This window comes from Vitis riparia, chromosome 13 (genome assembly GCF_004353265.1).
Source record: "Vitis riparia cultivar Riparia Gloire de Montpellier isolate 1030 chromosome 13, EGFV_Vit.rip_1.0, whole genome shotgun sequence".
Lineage (NCBI taxonomy): Eukaryota > Viridiplantae > Streptophyta > Magnoliopsida > Vitales > Vitaceae > Vitis > Vitis riparia.
The window spans coordinates 27,704,665-27,721,557 of record NC_048443.1 but is presented as its reverse complement, the minus strand read 5'-3'; the positions used below and the strand labels follow the sequence as shown (position 1 = coordinate 27,721,557).

At 37.3% G+C, this 16,893-nt stretch overlaps 4 protein-coding genes across 6 annotated transcripts in view; 2 read left to right on the top strand and 2 right to left on the bottom strand.

Moving 5' to 3' along the window:
* Positions 1-1,391: 1,391 nt before the first annotated feature.
* On the top strand, positions 1,392-6,888 carry LOC117928044 (glycerol-3-phosphate dehydrogenase [NAD(+)] 2, chloroplastic). Of its 2 annotated transcripts, XR_004653473.1 has the most exons (10): positions 1,392-1,670; positions 2,481-2,617; positions 2,775-2,880; positions 3,125-3,326; positions 3,422-3,509; positions 4,247-4,394; positions 4,953-5,102; positions 5,179-5,328; positions 5,485-5,559; positions 6,802-6,888. XR_004653473.1 is itself a non-coding variant. In XM_034847810.1 (9 exons), exons 1-9 carry the CDS (start codon positions 1,425-1,427, stop codon positions 5,497-5,499), a joined length of 1,242 nt encoding a protein of 413 aa, XP_034703701.1. In that variant the 5' UTR covers positions 1,392-1,424; the 3' UTR covers positions 5,500-5,842. The 2 variants fall into 2 exon arrangements, 1 of the variants encoding a protein (XP_034703701.1); XM_034847810.1 differs by lacking the exon at positions 6,802-6,888 and having other exon boundaries at positions 5,485-5,842.
* On the top strand, positions 5,983-9,079 carry LOC117928045 (pentatricopeptide repeat-containing protein At2g40720). The gene is made up of 2 exons (XM_034847811.1): positions 5,983-6,724; positions 6,782-9,079. The coding sequence occupies exons 1-2, from the start codon at positions 6,264-6,266 to the stop codon at positions 8,829-8,831; spliced, it is 2,511 nt and encodes an 836-aa protein (XP_034703702.1). The 5' UTR covers positions 5,983-6,263; the 3' UTR covers positions 8,832-9,079.
* Positions 9,037-14,553, bottom strand: LOC117928042 (transmembrane protein 87B-like). The gene is made up of 5 exons (XM_034847809.1): positions 14,282-14,553; positions 11,455-12,385; positions 11,044-11,139; positions 10,473-10,609; positions 9,037-9,541 (listed from the first exon to the last, which is right to left on the bottom strand). The coding sequence occupies exons 1-5, from the start codon at positions 14,506-14,508 to the stop codon at positions 9,358-9,360; spliced, it is 1,575 nt and encodes a 524-aa protein (XP_034703700.1). The 5' UTR covers positions 14,509-14,553; the 3' UTR covers positions 9,037-9,357.
* Positions 14,554-14,972: 419 nt separating this feature from the next.
* Positions 14,973-16,893, bottom strand: part of LOC117927467 (probable inactive serine/threonine-protein kinase scy1) — a 29,470-nt gene continuing 27,549 nt past the window's right edge. For both annotated transcript variants that reach the window (XM_034846950.1, XM_034846951.1), the window contains 4 exons: positions 16,642-16,712; positions 16,053-16,162; positions 15,712-15,960; positions 14,973-15,577 (listed from right to left, as the gene is read on the bottom strand). In XM_034846950.1, coding sequence (XP_034702841.1) covers positions 15,300-15,577; positions 15,712-15,960; positions 16,053-16,162; positions 16,642-16,712 — 708 coding nt within the window. In that variant the 3' untranslated portion in view covers positions 14,973-15,299. The remainder of the gene's footprint in view (positions 15,578-15,711; positions 15,961-16,052; positions 16,163-16,641; positions 16,713-16,893) is intronic.

Here is a 16,893-nt window from a genome sequence, read left to right as displayed (position 1 = left end):
TTTAAAAAAGTAATTTTGCATAATAACTTAAAGTTCAAAATAATTTTGATAAATCCACAAAATAATCACATTGGTTTGTTTGTTAGTTTTTTTTTTCTAACTTAATTCTTAAATAGCTAACACTCCTCCTATCAATACCACTAATTCCTAAAATTTTGTCAAAGGTTACAATGATAAAAGTTAAAATATATCAAATATCAAAAATAGGAAAACCAAATATATTATATTACAATCATAATATCAAGTCTAATAAAAAAGAAATCTATATATCAAATATCCAAAATAAGCAAACTAAATATACATCATATTAGAATCATTAGACAAGCAATATACTATGTTTATTATATAAATTCAAACTAAATGTTTAAAGTCATTTCCACAAGCTTTGAATTCATCCCTCCCGCTTTTGATCACTTTCCATGTAGATTTTACAATCTTTAATATTCTTTCTTCTTATAAAACACATTAATTGTTATATAATACAGTGGATTATGATAAGAATTTTCTCAACATTTTCATTTATTTCTTTGAAGGGTCCTTCAAGATTCCTTAAGGCATTCATTATTTTTTATAATTTACTATTTCTTTCTTTTATTTTTGCTTAAAAGCTTGTACTTCCTCGTTAATATTTATTGACAACTTATTACCTTTTTTTTTTAATTAATTAGAGTTTCACTAGACATAGATATAGAACATGTTGATGATTCCTCAATTTTAGAAGCTATTACTCCTCGAAAACGACAATAACTAACACTCCTCCAAACAATACATCTAATTCTTCAATATTTGTTAATAATTTAAAACAAAATTATTTAACTTTTAAATAATTTTGTTTTATAAGATAAACAATAAATTAGTCATACATACATACATGTATAAAACAATCATTTTAAGAATCCACCCAAATCAATAAAAAAATTGCATGTATATATTCTTCCTTACTTTCAACTAATCAATCAAAGGTTTTGGTTACAAAATTGCAATCACATCTTATCATAGTATCGACTTACTCAACATGAAGTATTGTCTTTTCATATAAACTTGCATATTCTTAAGTTATTTTGAAGTAATTTTCTAACTCTTCAAATCAAGTATGAGCTTTAAAACTCTGCATAATCTAAAGTCCTTATTTACCTCTTAAACCGATCAACTAAAAATCTCCCAAGTCAAAGGAAGTGCTTCCAATTATTTTCAAAAGCTATTGTTTTCAAAAACGTTAATAAGTTTTCAAATTTCGAACTGAAAAAACTATTCTTTCTACAAGGGGGACATGGGTGAGCGAGGGGCATGGAGCTTAGGTCTATTTATTTTCCCTGGGAATTATAAAATTAATAATTTATATTTATATAGAATGCAGCTCCAGGCTCCACCACATGAAAAAAGAGCAGAGGAAAAGCGAAGTCCATTCCTGTGGCTCCCAAAAAATGGTAGCGTCACGGCTACAACCACCGTTTTTGAACCCATTCTTCTCTTCAAATTCTTATTCTTCTCACCCTCTTCCTTCACCATCAAGACCCACATTTCTGGCGCTGTCTGCCAACCCTCAAGAGACTTCAGAACCAGCCAAAGACCGCCAGAAAGTGGTGAGAATCGCCTGGGAGAAGCTGGTCCGCTGGTCCCGTTCTTGGCGTTCCAAGGCCAAGACCGATGTGCTTGAGCGCACCAACAAGGTTTCTTCCCTTAATCCATATAACTCCTCTAGTTTTACACTGTATCATCTTCTCTGGTTGCTCCATTCTGCATTTTTTGTGTGTTCTGTAATTGGGTCTGCAGGTTTGTTGAGTCATATTCTTGGGTTGTTCTTTGCAGTTTCATGAAATCCCTCTACTGGGTTAGCGGAAAAAGTTGTTTTGTTGGGTTGAATTTGAGTGGGTTTGTTACGAATTAGACTTTTGACCATTATGGTGGAATGCCACACATTTCTTGTATTTGATATTGAATTTCTTGGTTTGGATTGGGTTTATTTAATACCTCAAAAAATTCTGTCATCTGGGGTTGGGTTTTATTGGATTGAATTTCAAGATTATTGGATGGAATCTTGGATGCTGCTGAGCTTGCAAGTTTATAGCTTTGCTAGTAAAACAAGTAGCATATTTGAATTGGGGTGACGGTTGTGAATTTCCTACTTTTCGTGTTCTGAATAATGAGTATATGCCATTATTATATATGGTTTCTTCTAACCAGATAGACTATGACTAAATTTGTTCAGATAAAGAAACTGAGAAAGCTACATTTTGAGATAAAAGATTGTAGGACAATAATAAACTTTCCCAATAAATATATCAAAATATTAGTAAAAGTTGACTTTGATTTTTACTCATCTGACCTTAGTAAATGGTGGCTCAAGCGTTTTCCTAATTGCCAGTGTATAGCACATTGTAAGCAGGCCAACCTGTTGAAGTAATTTGAACATGGTAAATTGAATTTCGTATATACAGTTGCTTTTTTTTTGTTTGGCTATAAACACTTTTGCTCGTTAGGTGGTGGTCCTTGGAGGTGGATCATTTGGTACGGCAATGGCTGCCCATGTTGCAGCTCGAAAGGCTCAATTGGAAGTTAACATGCTTGTACGCAATTCTCAAGTTTGTCAATCTATTAATGAGAACCACTGTAATTGGTGAGTTTTCAGTCAACTGCAGGACTCGTATATCTGCAAGATGTATTAAATAATTAGGATATTGGAGCAGATTTGTCTTATTGCTTTCCCTTTCTTTTTTCTTCTTTCTTTATTGAGGATTTCATTTTTAATCTTATTTGATGTTATTTCTTCTCAGTAAGTATTTCCCAGAACACAAGCTACCAGAAAATGTAATTGCAACAACTGATGCCAGAGCTGCTTTGCTCGGTGCGGACTATTGTCTTCATGCTGTACCTGTGCAGGTCTTTGAATTTACCTTAGTCTTCTGTTGCTTCTTTTATACTCAGAGCTTTTGCAATGGTCTCATGTAATGGCTCATTTCTGTACAGTCCTAGACTGATCTTGATGATAGTCTTGATCTCAGTGGTCTTTATTGCATGCTAATATAGTATCATATCCCACTGAATCAAGTTCTTTAACTTGTCCTATTATATCATTATGTATAAAAAGGAAGGAACTGCCTTTAACTGGTCTCTTTTATTGCAGTTCAGCTCGTCTTTTCTTGAAGGCATTGCAGACTCTGTTGATCCAACCTTGCCATTCATATCCCTTAGCAAAGGCTTGGAGCTCAATACATTCAGGATGATGTCTCAGATTATTCCCCAAGCTCTGGGGAATCCTCGACAACCTTTTATTGCACTATCAGGACCTTCGTTTGCATTGGAATTGATGAATAAATTACCAACAGGTTACTTGCATATGTCTTCATTTGCATACCTTCAATTTGTTTATTACTTGAAGGTACTGAGCATATTTATCTTGCACTCCCTTTATGTCCTGCAGCAATGGTTGTGGCATCAAAAGACAAGAAACTTGCAAATGCCACTCAGCAGCTACTAGCTTCTAGTCATCTAAGAATTAGCACATCAAGGTAGAGGTTCTCCTTTACATCAACTAAATTAATTATAAATTTCTTTTTATTAACTTTCTTGTTGTCTCTCTCCCAAAAGCCTTTTGACTGCGCTATTTTGAAAGGGTACACAATCATGTCTTGCTATTCCTCTGTTTCATGGTCCAATCTTTATTCTTCCTCAATTGACCCCTTTGTTGTCTTCACATGGTCCATAGCTATTTATCTTCTTCATGTCCTGTTCTTGATTGATTCGCAGTCTACCTTTGATGAATGCTTCCATTTTTTATGTTTTGTCTTTCTCAACTTGCCACCCATCCACATCTTTATCCTCATTTTATCGACATGTTATTACTTGTTGGCCAACAGATTACATCATAAAGTTCTGCTGGTTCTTGTGGCTACCTCTACTACATGACATTCTAAAGCACCCCACTTCATCTACCTAGGTCTAATTCTACTAGAAGTATCATCTTTAACATACCCCTTGCATTTGTAAACCTAGATCATGGAAAATGGTTGCTCTTGAGAATTCTAGGCTCTCCATCTAATCATCGTGTTCTTTCATCTACCAACAGCACCTTTTTACCTAAACATTGTTTATATATACCTTAATCCCTCAATTATCTGGCCCTCCTCAAAATGTTGTTTTTAGGTTGGTTAAGTACTTGGTTCTCGTGATTAATGGTAGAGAAACTTGAAAGCCATACATATAGATTTTAGTGCACATGCTCAGCTCGTAACCTCAGATACTCCAGTGATGTTACAGGGGTGGAAATTGCAGGTGCACTCAAGAATGTACTTGCAATAGCAGCTGGTATTGTGGAGGGGATGAATCTTGGTAATAATTCTATGGCAGCTCTTGTTGCACAAGGTTGTTCCGAGATAAGATGGTTAGCGACAAAGGTACTTTAGTTATGCTTTAAACCTTGAACTTTTATTTTCTGCCACAAGTCATTTTTTATGTCCAGATGTTTAATCCATTCATTTATGTAGTTAACACAAGTGGAGAATATTGTAATTGGCATTATTTTCTCTTTTGATGTTACTTCCTGAATGGAGACCAAATAGATGGAAGAAAAATTATGTGGGACAGGTGGATTTAGCCAAAGTCCTTGCTTCCAGTTGATAGGGATGAGATACTAATGGTGTAAAACTATTCTCTTTCACCAGAATTATGATGTGGTGGTCATCCATGAAGTTTTTCTACTAAAAAATATTCTCCATCTGTCATTAGGGACTATTTTTGTCTTGATCTTACCTTTTGCTTGCTTTATATGATGGCACAATTCATGTGTTCTCTCCTTGGCTTAAGTTGTATCAATTCATTTTGCTTCTTAGGATTCAATGATTTCTTTTGTGTATTTTGAATAATTTATGTTGGTAACAGAAATGAATTATGATGTTCACTGTTATCTCATACATTCCCCCCTGCTATTTTTTCTCCTCTCTTTCTTCATGAAGATGGGGGCCAAATCAACAACAATTATGGGTCTATCAGGAACTGGGGACATTATGCTTACATGTTTTGTGAATTTATCAAGAAACAAAACGGTTGGAATTCGTCTGGGATCGGGAGAGAAGCTTGATGACATACTGGGTTCCATGAATCAGGTGCTTGAAAATCTTCTTTGTTTACCTATTAAATTTTTGAGGATTGATGAGGTTACTTAGTCCCCATGCCTTCTAGGTAGCTGAAGGTGTATCAACAGCTGGTGCTGTGATTGCATTGGCCCAAAAATACAATGTTAAGATGCCAGTTTTAACAGCAGTTGCTCGGATTATTGACAATGAACTAACCCCAAAAAAGGCTGTGCTTGAGTTGATGAACCTACCTCAGGTACAAAGTTACAAAAAATATACCTACAAATCCCTTTTTTCCCATTTCAGTTTGGAAACTCTCTGGTGGTCTGCTATGAACCACCACCCTCTTTGTATCTTTGCCATCAACATTTTTATTTTTTGTTTCTAAAAGTATAATTCTTTTGAACTGTAGGTTGAAGAAGTGTGAAACCTCAGGCCTGAAAATAATATGAAAACCCTTCTGGGGGGACTGAAGTTCTATAGTTAGGTACCAAAATCTTCACTCAACTCAATTTATTCCGTGAATGAATCCCCTTGAATGTCAAGATCTAGTCACAGTTTCAAGTCTACTTTTCTTGTAAACCATTTCCAGTACCATTCTCTCCTAAATTTTTCAGGGAGATTTTGTCAGTCAGGTACTACATCTTAAAATTCATGAAGGTAAGAAAATTGCAAGAGTGAATGTGTCAAAGTAGTAAAACAATGAAATGCTGAGTATAGATGCCAGTGTTGTCATTGATTTCAATTGATATTTCTTTGCTGTTGATTCATTTTCTAGCCAAGAACTCATTCCATTGAATGATGAAATATATTAGTTTTTTATAATTCTTTGCTGGTAATTCATTTTCAATTGATATTTAGCTTCTCTTTCCAGAGTCTCTGAAAGGGAAAAATTTTCCACCATGGATTACACAAAGTTTTTAAGATTTGGTTTCTGATTTAAAAAAAAAAAAGAAAGAAAGAAAGAAAGGGAGAAGAAGAAAAGGGACAGGAGAATGAGGATGGTGGTTTTTCTATCATAATTCTTCACAATTTATAGAGATATTTCCAATTATAATAAAAAAAATAATTGAGGGTGATATGGAAACGCAAAAATTGAATTAGGTTCGTTGTTTTCATTTTTATAAATGAGAAGCTTGTGAAGGCTATTTTCATTTTCTCCTCCATACCCATTTTTACAGAGATGATGAGATGCATTTCAATCAATTCATTTCTAGAAAATTTTATAGTCTGAGACAAACAGAGGTCTCACCCTCGATCAATTCCAAGATCAAGGCCTTAGTTCAACAAGGAAAATATTCCCAAGCCCTGGAATTACACTCCAAAACACCCCATTCCGCTCTCACCACCGCCAAATTCACCTTCCCATCTCTTCTCAAAACCTGTGCCTCCCTTTCAAATCTCTACCATGGAAGAGCAATCCATGCCTCCATTGTCACAATGGGTCTACAATCTGATCCATACATAGCCACCTCTTTGATCAACATGTATGTGAAATGTGGGTTACTCGGGAGTGCACTCCAAGTGTTTGACAAAATGTCTGAGAGTAGAGACTCAGCTCCAGACATCACTGTTTGGAACCCTGTGATTGATGGGTACTTTAAATATGGCCATTTTGAGGAGGGTCTTGCTCAGTTTTGTAGAATGCAGGAGTTGGGTATTAGGCCTGATGGGTACTCTCTTAGTATAGTCCTTGGCATTTGTAACAGACTTTCATGGTACATGGCAGGGAGGCAAATTCATGGTTACATTATCAAAAACATGTTTGAGGGTGACCCTTATTTGGAGACAGCACTGATTGGGATGTACTCCAGTTGCAGTAGACCAATGGAGGCTTGGAGTCTGTTTGGTAAGCTGGAAAATAGAAGCAATATTGTAGCATGGAACGTGATGATTGGGGGGTTTGTTGAGAATGGGATGTGGGAAAAAAGCTTGGAATTGTATTCATTGGCTAAGAATGAGAACTGCAAACTTGTTTCAGCATCATTTACTGGTGCATTCACTGCTTGCTCTCATGGTGAAGTTCTAGACTTTGGCAGGCAGGTTCATTGTGATGTGATAAAAATGAATTTCCAGGATGACCCTTATGTCTGCACTTCCCTCTTAACCATGTATGCCAAGTTTGGATCAGTTGAGGATGCCAAAAAGGTTTTTGATCAGGTACTGGACAAAGAAGTTGAACTATGGAATGCAATGATTTCAGCTTTTATCGGTAATGGTCATGCTTATGATGCTTTGAGGCTCTACAACAAGATGAAAGCAGGTGAAACCCCAGTTGATTCATTCACTATTTCAAGTCTTTTATCAGGTTGCAGTGTGGTTGGATCGTATGATTTTGGTAGGACAGTTCATGCAGAAGTAATAAAGAGATCGATGCAGAGTAATGTTGCTATACAGAGTGCATTGTTGACAGTGTACTGCAAATGTGGAAGTACGGAAGATGCTGATTCAGTTTTTTATACAATGAAGGAAAGGGATGTTGTAGCATGGGGCTCCATGATTGCGGGTTTTTGCCAGAACAGAAGGTTCAAGGATGCTCTGGATTTGTTCAGAGCCATGGAGAAGGAAGGGGTGAAAGCAGACTCCGATGTTATGACTAGTGTGATCAGTGCGGGTTTGGGACTGGAGAATGTAGAACTGGGTCACTTAATCCATGGATTTGCTATTAAGCGTGGATTAGAATCGGATGTCTTTGTCGCTTGTTCCCTGGTTGATATGTACTCCAAATTTGGTTTTGCAGAGAGCGCTGAAATGGTATTCTCTAGTATGCCAAACAAGAATCTGGTGGCTTGGAATTCTATGATTTCATGCTATTCCCGGAATGGCCTTCCAGAGATGTCCATCAATCTTCTTCCTCAAATTCTACAGCATGGCTTCTACCTGGATTCCGTCTCCATTACCACTGTCCTTGTTGCGGTTTCATCAGTTGCAGCACTGCTTAAAGGGAAGACTTTGCATGCATACCAGATAAGACTACAAATTCCATCCGACCTTCAAGTGGAGAATGCATTAATCGATATGTATGTGAAGTGTGGATGTTTGAAATATGCTCAGTTGATCTTTGAAAACATGCCCAGAAGAAACCTAGTGACATGGAACTCAATGATAGCTGGTTATGGATCTCATGGGAACTGCGAAGAAGCAGTCAGATTATTTAAAGAGATGAAGAGATCGGAAACAGCTCCCGATGAGGTAACTTTTCTTGCCCTGATCACATCTTGCAGCCATTCTGGTATGGTTGAAGAAGGCCTGAATCTATTTCAATTGATGAGAATCGAGTATGGGGTTGAGCCTAGAATGGAGCATTATGCGAGTGTAGTTGACCTATTGGGCCGTGCTGGACGCTTGGACGACGCTTATAGCTTCATACGGGGCATGCCCATTGACGCTGACAGGAGTGTTTGGCTATGTTTATTGTTTGCCTGTCGAGCTCATCAGAACATGGAGCTTGGGGAGTTGGCTGCTGATAACCTACTGAAGATGGAGCCAGCCAGGGGCAGCAACTATGTGCCACTGCTGAACCTTTATGGAGAAGTCGAGATGTGGGACAGGGCTGCAAATTTAAGGGCATCTATGAAGGAGAGGGGCTTGAAGAAGAGTCCCGGATGCAGTTGGATTGAAGTGAAAAACAGGGTTGATGTTTTCTTCTCAGGAGACTCATCTTCCACAAGGAGGATCGATATCTACGAGACATTGAATAGTCTTAAGAGTAACATGGAAGGGAAAGGATGCTCCTATGAAGGGATTGAGGTGTGTTAAGATCCTGTTCGTGATGATTTCTAAATAAATCAAGATTTTTCAATCGTTTCATATGGGCAGGACAGATCAGAAGAACAAGCAAGATAAGATAATTCTTTATGTGATCAAGGAAACAGTAGGAGTAACTCTTTGTTTCTCTGCTTTCAAATTTGTCAAGATACAAGATTGAAACTTCATACACCCAACACCTCTTGTTGGTCCATTCTGACTTATCCGGTAACGTAATAATCAGTAAACTCATCTGATTTGCAAGAGTATTTTACAACATTAAAGTGCCCAAATGGCGATCATCCCAACATCACTTCCTCATCATGGGTGTACTGAATGAATTTACCCACTTAAAACCTATACGTACAAGTATGTGGGTGATCTGCCATTTAGACACTTCATTGTATTTTCTTGCTTTCCATTCTCTCAGTTGTTTTTACATAAAACGCGAGGTACAACAGAAAATACAGGTAAACTAATGGAGACAAGTGCTGATCAAACCTGTGATTCAATGGAGTACAAGAAGAAAAAGGGGCCATTATTCTCTCTTGTCTTCCTCGGGATCTTCTCCAAGCCCATACACGTGATCTGCTGCAATTGACACCTTTCTTTCCTTTCTTTCCAGCTTGGTTGCTACATCTCCAGCCACCTTAACTCCACTAGTTGTCAGTGAGACACCCTCCTCTTCAAGATCATCTCCCGCCTCCTCCAAGTATGCAAATCTACAAGACTCAGTCCTTGTCAGCTATAATATAAAGAAAGATGGTCAAATGATAAGTTTGACAAGGAAGACCCCTCCATCCCATCACCAAACCAAACCTTCTACACAATAGTGATGTCACAATAATACAGAATAGGAATTGAGAAACAGGGTTCTGCTGCCTGACCCGGCCAGAACTCCCAAAGAAAATTTCACTGCTCTATTCTACAAGAAATATGAAACTGGTACTTCATCCATCACCTTTGTGTGTATAGTTGACAAACTATACAACTGAGAGGTATAATATCAAGTCAATAATTTTTCTTATAAATTGAGAGACATTTAATAGGTAGGGTGTGCTCTATTTGTAGCACTGTTTAATGTATTATCTATCTTGTTTTGTATATCACAAAAATAAATTGACACACATTTAGAAACAGGTAGACACAAGGCTGACACAAGTGTCCCCAAACACAGTAATGGGTTCCATAGATCAATGTTCAATGTTAATACAAGTTACCATCCTCTATCTGTCCAGCTGTCAAATGTCATTTATGTTCTAGGTCCTTCAGAAAATAATTAAACATATTATTAAGCCTCCATTTGGATGCACTTCCTGTTTTCTATTTTTAAAATAAGATTCAAGGACTCTTAGAGGCTTACATTGAAAAAGTAAGGACTTAAAAAAACTGATGTAACAAAAAGCTTTTACTACCTCAAATTTTGAAGTGATTTTTAAAGAGATTTTGCGTTTTATATAGAATTTATTATTATTTTCTTATTTTAAAAACAAAAAATAGGAAGTGTATCCACATGGACATTGAATACTTCAATCATCTTAATGTACATGAGTCCAGCAATGTCTTAATGACTATTAATCGAAGAAATATTCCATCCCAAAATAAGTCCAGCAAGTAGTAGCCTGCAAGAATGAGAAAGTTTCTAGAGCATACCTAGTTGGGTTATGTGATGGCGCCCACAAAATGCAAATCACCACCAAGATTATGTATGCAAGCAAAGTCCAGAAGGCTGGGATGATCCAGGCTCTACGCCAAAGTTCACTCAGTGGGTCGGATGCATTAAAGTACAACTGAACATATCAGATAACCTTGATTATAAGTACTCAACCAGAACACTATTTCATAGAAAAGGAAAAAAGAAGGAAAACACACACACACAGAGAACAGAGAGAGTTGTATATTTAAGATTATAAAGTAGCTGTTCCCAAGTTGGAAGATACTGGATTTATAGGGGCTTAATAATCCAAGTACATCCTTCCAAAGAAAGAGGCACATAACTTGATGTTAAAATGTTAGTCAGCTTCATCCATTAGGATGGTGAAAAGTGAAAACTTCTAAAAGCAAGAAACTTTGGCATGCATGAGTGGTTAAATTACTGAGGTTGGAATTAAGAATTTAATGAGTTAAATTATCAGGTGTCATTTAAACATTAAACTGTCAGCTAAGTAGAGCAAGAGAAATACAAAAATAAAAACAATAACAAAATAGAGAAGCAAAAGACGACCTCATAGCCAATCCAAGCAACAGAGAGCAGCACTGATACCGCGAGTGCATTTGTAAACTTCCGGTAGAGCTCCATTTTGGCCATGCTTCTCCGCATCTATGCACATAGTGTACAGAAGGAGATGATCATCAAGCACAATGAACATAGGATATAATATGCCAGGAAAGAAAATTAGTAGATCATCCATCTACCTAATTGGTACAGAGGAGAGACAATCTTTTTGATCCCACAAAAAGCTTCAAAGAAAAAAAAGATAATAGCTGTAGCTTGTAGCTACTCAGTAAAATTTAATACATGAGAACAGTTCAGTAAAACTCCCATTAAGAGGTCCAAACCTCTATAGAGTTCATCCATATTGATTTTTTACATTGTGGTAGCATGGACAGTTAGAGAGTAGAAGAGCAAGATTACCTGAAGCTTCTCCAGTGTTTTAGATAGCGAAGAAAATATCCAAAGAATAAAACAGGCATCCAGTAGTGCCACAGGTAGCACCAGAAAAACCTTTGCTTTTCCAGAGAAGTCATTGATATTCCCCAAATGTTCAACAAGTTCAAGTGCTTCCGTAGCCACAAAATACATGAAACCAAGGAGGAGTACCTTAGGGGTTATACCACCAAGGGTTGGCCGCACAACACCATAGCCCATTGAAACAACCAAAAGAAGAAGGCGAGAGACAGTCTTCTTAACAGCACTAAAGGTAACTGCCCACAGGGTAATTCCCATTGGTCTGTTTCCAGTCGAATTGAAATTTGCATATTCAAAATACCAGAAAGCCATTTCACACATTCCCAGACCAATTACTGCTGTGATGTGGTAATGCAAGTGTATTATATCTTTCCAGTATTGTACAAACTGGAGAAACCAGACAAGACCTAGAACAAGGTAAGCTAAAGACATGAAGCCAGAGAATGTCATCAGCGGTGCCATTTTACCAGGTAGATAACCATCTGGGTTTCTCCAAACTGTTCTTCCACTGAGTATCGTGCCTTTGAGTTGTGGATCACAAAACATAAAGTATAGATAGTACATTCCAGTACTGTTGATCTCAACAGTCTGAATCAGTGTAGCCTCTTCATTTTTTCCTTCAAAGGAGGTCTGAATCCGTTTGGGCCAGTCAGGGTTATTTGGATCTTGACGGATGATTACCTCTCCTACCTTGCAGGATCCTTGCTCAGCAAGTTTCGGGTTGCAGCATATCACATCAGTATTTTCATAAGAACCTCCAATCCTGCCCCTATCTTTGACTTCAACTATTATAGCTTCAATCAATCCAGTCTTCTGCTGCATCTCATTCTGCTTCTCAGTTGTTTCTTTCGTTCGTCGGAAGGTGATCGACTCAAACCTGAAATCGCATTTAGCAAAAGAGAGAGAAAAACTTCTGAGTTGTTCCAGCTATAATACTCTAGTTATGAGTAGATATTGACATGGAAAATGGTTGTGACACATTCCTTTACTGGGATGTAAGCATCATGTGGCAAATTGGCAATGTATCTACCTTTTCTTTTCTTTTTCTTTTTTTGATGAGAAATAATAGTGCAGTATATTGAAGTAAGTAAAAATAAGTATAAAGAAGGATGGGAAATCCTCCAAAAAGTACACAAAAGAAAGCAAGAACCTTCAAGTTCAAGAATCTATATAACTATGAGGTTCCAAAAGCTATGTTCCAAGTGAGAATATACAAAAACAATCTATCCTTGCTAGCCCACACCCTTGGAACTAGACACCAACATCTAACCAAGTTGGATCAAATTAAGAGAAACACCCTCAAAAGTTGTCATAATGCCCAAAAGGAAGCTAAGAAATGAATTATGTCCCAAAGACTCTTTGAAGTTCTTGCCATGTCCTAAAAAACCTTAGCATTCCACACAACCCACATCATAGCAAGCCAAGCAAACTACAACAACACCTTGCCTCTACTAGAATTTCTCAATCCTCTATATGAAATAATCTTCATGTCATATATACTCCTAGGAGGAACCCAATCCATATGAGTCAAGCTAAGTAGTTCATGCCAAAGCCCCAAACTCAATGGGCAATGTAAAAAGATATGACCTACCGTTTCACCACTTTCCATACACAACAAATAAACCTTAGGACTGAGGCCTTTGTAGGATCTTCTCAATTGTAACGTGTCATTGGTATTTACCTTTTTGAGTGCCACTAACCAAGCAAAGAATTTGACCTTAAATGGGGCTTAAAATTTCCAAACAAAATCAATAGGGAATGATGAAGTTGGATCAATATGGTTGGACAGGACTAAAAAGAATGACTTTACTGTAAATAAACCTGAAGAAGATAGGGACCAAGCTCTCAACTCATGACCAAATGGAGATAAGTGCAAGATGTATCTACCTTCAAATTTGTAAAACCACCGTTCCGGTATATAAGAGTTGCGTAGACCATCAAAATACATGGATGCATCACTCAAAATAAAATAATTTCAATTCCCCAAGGAAGCCACTGCACAACTCTATGTCATATTCCTTTGATCTTAACCAACAGTGAAAAAAATGCATTCGAGAAGCTTGCAAAATGGAAGTTTAGCGTACAATGTCAATATTCAATAAGGTTCATAGAGTACAAGACAATACCAAGACATCTGAGAACAAATGGACATGCATACCCAATCAAAGTGAAAAACAGATACAAATTTAAAAGCCAAACACATATTTCACACCCACAACTGGCCAGCCCAACCAGTAAGCTACTTAGACGGCTACCCAAAGCTTTACATGGGTAAAGGTCGAAATCTTCAGAAAAGGAGAAAAATAATAATAAATCTCTGAACTACGCGTAAGTATCAATTAGAAGTTCTACGATTCAAGTGGTTGACGGATTGGTTATCAAAGTCCTCCCGCTCTTGCCATTTCCACATAAATTGTATTCCCTTTATTTAACAAAAAAAAAAAAAAGGCTTTTGAACTCACAAATATATCCGCTAGGAAATTTGATTCTGGATATCAAAATTTCACAGAAAATAGATAAAAATTATTTTCGTCTAAAAAAAAAAAAGGATTCCGCAATTCTCTATCTCCAAACAACTGGCTGAGCCACTGAAAATTTCAAAAAGGAAAAAGAAAAACAATGGAAAAGTGTTGGTGAACTCCCAATTGGAGAGCTATACCATCTTAATATCCGCGACATTGATGAAAACCACAATCTTTAAACACAATTCTTGATCATCATTGAAAAAAGAAAAAAGAAGGGGAAAAAAACAAGAGAGAGATGGAGAGAGTACCTGATGAAAGACTTGCCATTGAGAGGCTTATCTTCGGAATTGGGGTGAGAGAGATGGAGTTTGGAAGCGTAGAGACCCTCGCTGCCGCCATGGAAGAAGTAGGAATTGAGACGACGACTGAAACCTTCATTCCTGTACTCGTGGATCGAAGCTTGGACGACTGTGGCGGAGGACCACAGTAGCATAAACCCTAGGAACCGCACCAGATCCCACCCCCTGTAACGCATTTCTCTTCCCTTCTCTCTCTGTTTCTCAAACTTTACTCACATGGAGACGGAGACAAACACCCCATACATATCATAATTTTAATAATTAAAATACAATCATCTTTATGATTTTATTATTATTAAAATTTATGTATTTGGTCCTAATTTTTAACAAAAGAACGTTTGACTAATTTTTATTTTATTAATTTTTTTTTTTTACACTTAATATTAAATGAGCATTAAGAGACATTGTTTAGAAGAGATCGAGAGGTTAATAGCGGCATTGACTGAAAAATACTAAAACTACGGCCGTTGGACTTCACAAAAAGGTCAATCAGAAACCCATCTATTTAATACGGCCGTGTCTTTTACTTAAATACGTCTCTTGATTACTAGGGATGAATAGGGTTTCAACCGCACACTATTTTAACAATTTTGATGGAGAAATCGTTGATGTTGAATTGACCATACTCGGAATGCTCAAATTGAGAATAACAAAGAGAAATCAATTTCATTCCACCCCAGTTGCCTAAATAGACTTCAATGACTTTACAGGGGCCTCCTACTGAACCAGGCCAAAAAACAATTCAATTATGGGCAAAAACCAAAAGAAACATTATTTGGTGGGAAAAAAAAAAATTAATATTACAAATCGAATGTTGTGTCTGGATAAAGAGGTGTACATACAACTCACGGTGACACATATCCTCTATGTATTCTAGTATGGAAAACAAGAGCGTCACCACAACAAAAAATTGTACAGAATTCGCCTTGCTATTTCTTCATTTTCACTGCTCTTGCTTTTAGGACATTTACATCCCGGATGAGGATGTCCGGTTTATCCTCTGTGCTCCCAACTTTGGAGCAGCGGGTTTGGCTCCTCTGCCTCTGCCAGCTGATAAAGGTTTGGCCCTGGTTGTGGGTGGGGGGGCAGCAATGGCAGCCCAGGGATCATCGTCATCAACTGCTCCAGCAGTTTTTACGTTGAGTGGTTTTGATGCTGTTTTTGGAGCAGGGGCAGCTATGGATCCCCACAAGTCGTCATCTTCATCTTTACTCACCTTTGGTGGAATTTTTGGTCGACTTGGGACTGCACACAGAAAATCTCCCATTAGATAGACTACAGGGAAGCTCAAAATTGTAAAACACGTAGCGTGCATTTAGTTACGGTATTTCAGCTTTGTGAACGCTGCCACCAACTAGAAGCGAAACTGATGATATTACCTTGTGGTTTTGGTTGCGATACAGGCCGCTTTTGAGCTGCTTGGATATTGGCAAGAGCTGAAGGTGGCTTTGGCTCTTCAAGTGGCTCAATATCATCCCAACCATCTTTGTCACTCTCATGCTCTTCATGAATTCCATTTTCAAGCTCTCCCCAGCCATCAGTGGATGTAGGGGATGCCGGAACAGCTTGATCAGAAAAATTGGTGGGGGAACTTACGTTGATCGATGCTGGAGTTGCAGTATCCATCACTGTGATTGTCAGTAGAAACCAAAATCAGGAGATTGGTTGGTTCAATGAATGCAGACACTAGTAAATATAGAGATAGAAGCAAGATGGATACCTGAGCTGTCATTTGAGCTTGCCGAAGCAAGAGGTGCACTAGAATTAGCAGGAGCCAGTGGAGCTTGTTCTGAAGGTTTGCTCTTAAGAGTTAAGGAACTCATGGCCCATCTACATTTAATTGCAATATTCAATGTCAGTGCCAAATTTCCAACAAGGCAAGTTGATGAGTCCATACTAAAAAATGTAATTCAAGAATTAAGATAAACATTAAATCAAATAAGAGCGAGAAATGGAGAAACAGAGAAAGATAATTGATGAATTATTGATTAAGGGAAGCTTGATAATTCAGTACCCAGCCATGTGAAGAGAACCCATCCATTTCAAATTAACAAAACCCATGTTGGATATAAAAAATATAGACAAAGTCAATAGTTATAACATGACCACTCATACCAAAAGCCAGAATTTTATATTGAATAAAGAAAAACTGAAGCTATAGAATTATTTGATGCATAAAAACTAATGCTATGTTATTTTGAGTTTGTTTGCTCAAAAGACAAAATTGAAAACTTCTATATGCTGTGTTAGGCCAAAAAATTAATTGAATTTATAGTTCTGCAATCCGATGAAGATCAAAATTAACTCACCCAAGTAAGCTAGCATTTCCTGGTATTGATGAGATTCCCATGCTTGACCCAGTGGTATCTCCAGCATTTGTCTATAAAAGCCCACACAGAAAACATAGATGTGTTATTAAGTGGAACAATAATCAATCATCACCATCTCAGACAATTCCTTGAATTTCAACTTTGCATGGAGATATTAATTTTATTCTGTAGAGAAAATAAAACTATGAAACTACACAAGTTACATGTAGTTTTTTCATAAATAACAGATAG

Coding starts and splice junctions, on each gene's coding strand:
- LOC117928045 (XM_034847811.1), top strand. CDS start 6,264: ATGCATTTCAATCAATTCATTTCTAGAAAATTTTATAGTCTGAGACAA. Junction 6,725..6,781: donor CAGTTTTGTAGAATGCAGGA/GTTGGGTATTAG, acceptor CATTTGTAACAG/ACTTTCATGGTACATGGCAG.
- LOC117928044 (XM_034847810.1), top strand. CDS start 1,425: ATGGTAGCGTCACGGCTACAACCACCGTTTTTGAACCCATTCTTCTCT. Junction 1,671..2,480: donor TGCTTGAGCGCACCAACAAG/GTTTCTTCCCTT, acceptor TTTGCTCGTTAG/GTGGTGGTCCTTGGAGGTGG. Junction 5,103..5,178: donor TACTGGGTTCCATGAATCAG/GTGCTTGAAAAT, acceptor CATGCCTTCTAG/GTAGCTGAAGGTGTATCAAC.
- LOC117928042 (XM_034847809.1), bottom strand. CDS start 14,508: ATGCGTTACAGGGGGTGGGATCTGGTGCGGTTCCTAGGGTTTATGCTA. Junction 11,140..11,454: donor AAACACTGGAGAAGCTTCAG/GTAATCTTGCTC, acceptor CTATGTGCATAG/ATGCGGAGAAGCATGGCCAA. Junction 10,610..11,043: donor TTGCTTGGATTGGCTATGAG/GTCGTCTTTTGC, acceptor TGATATGTTCAG/TTGTACTTTAATGCATCCGA.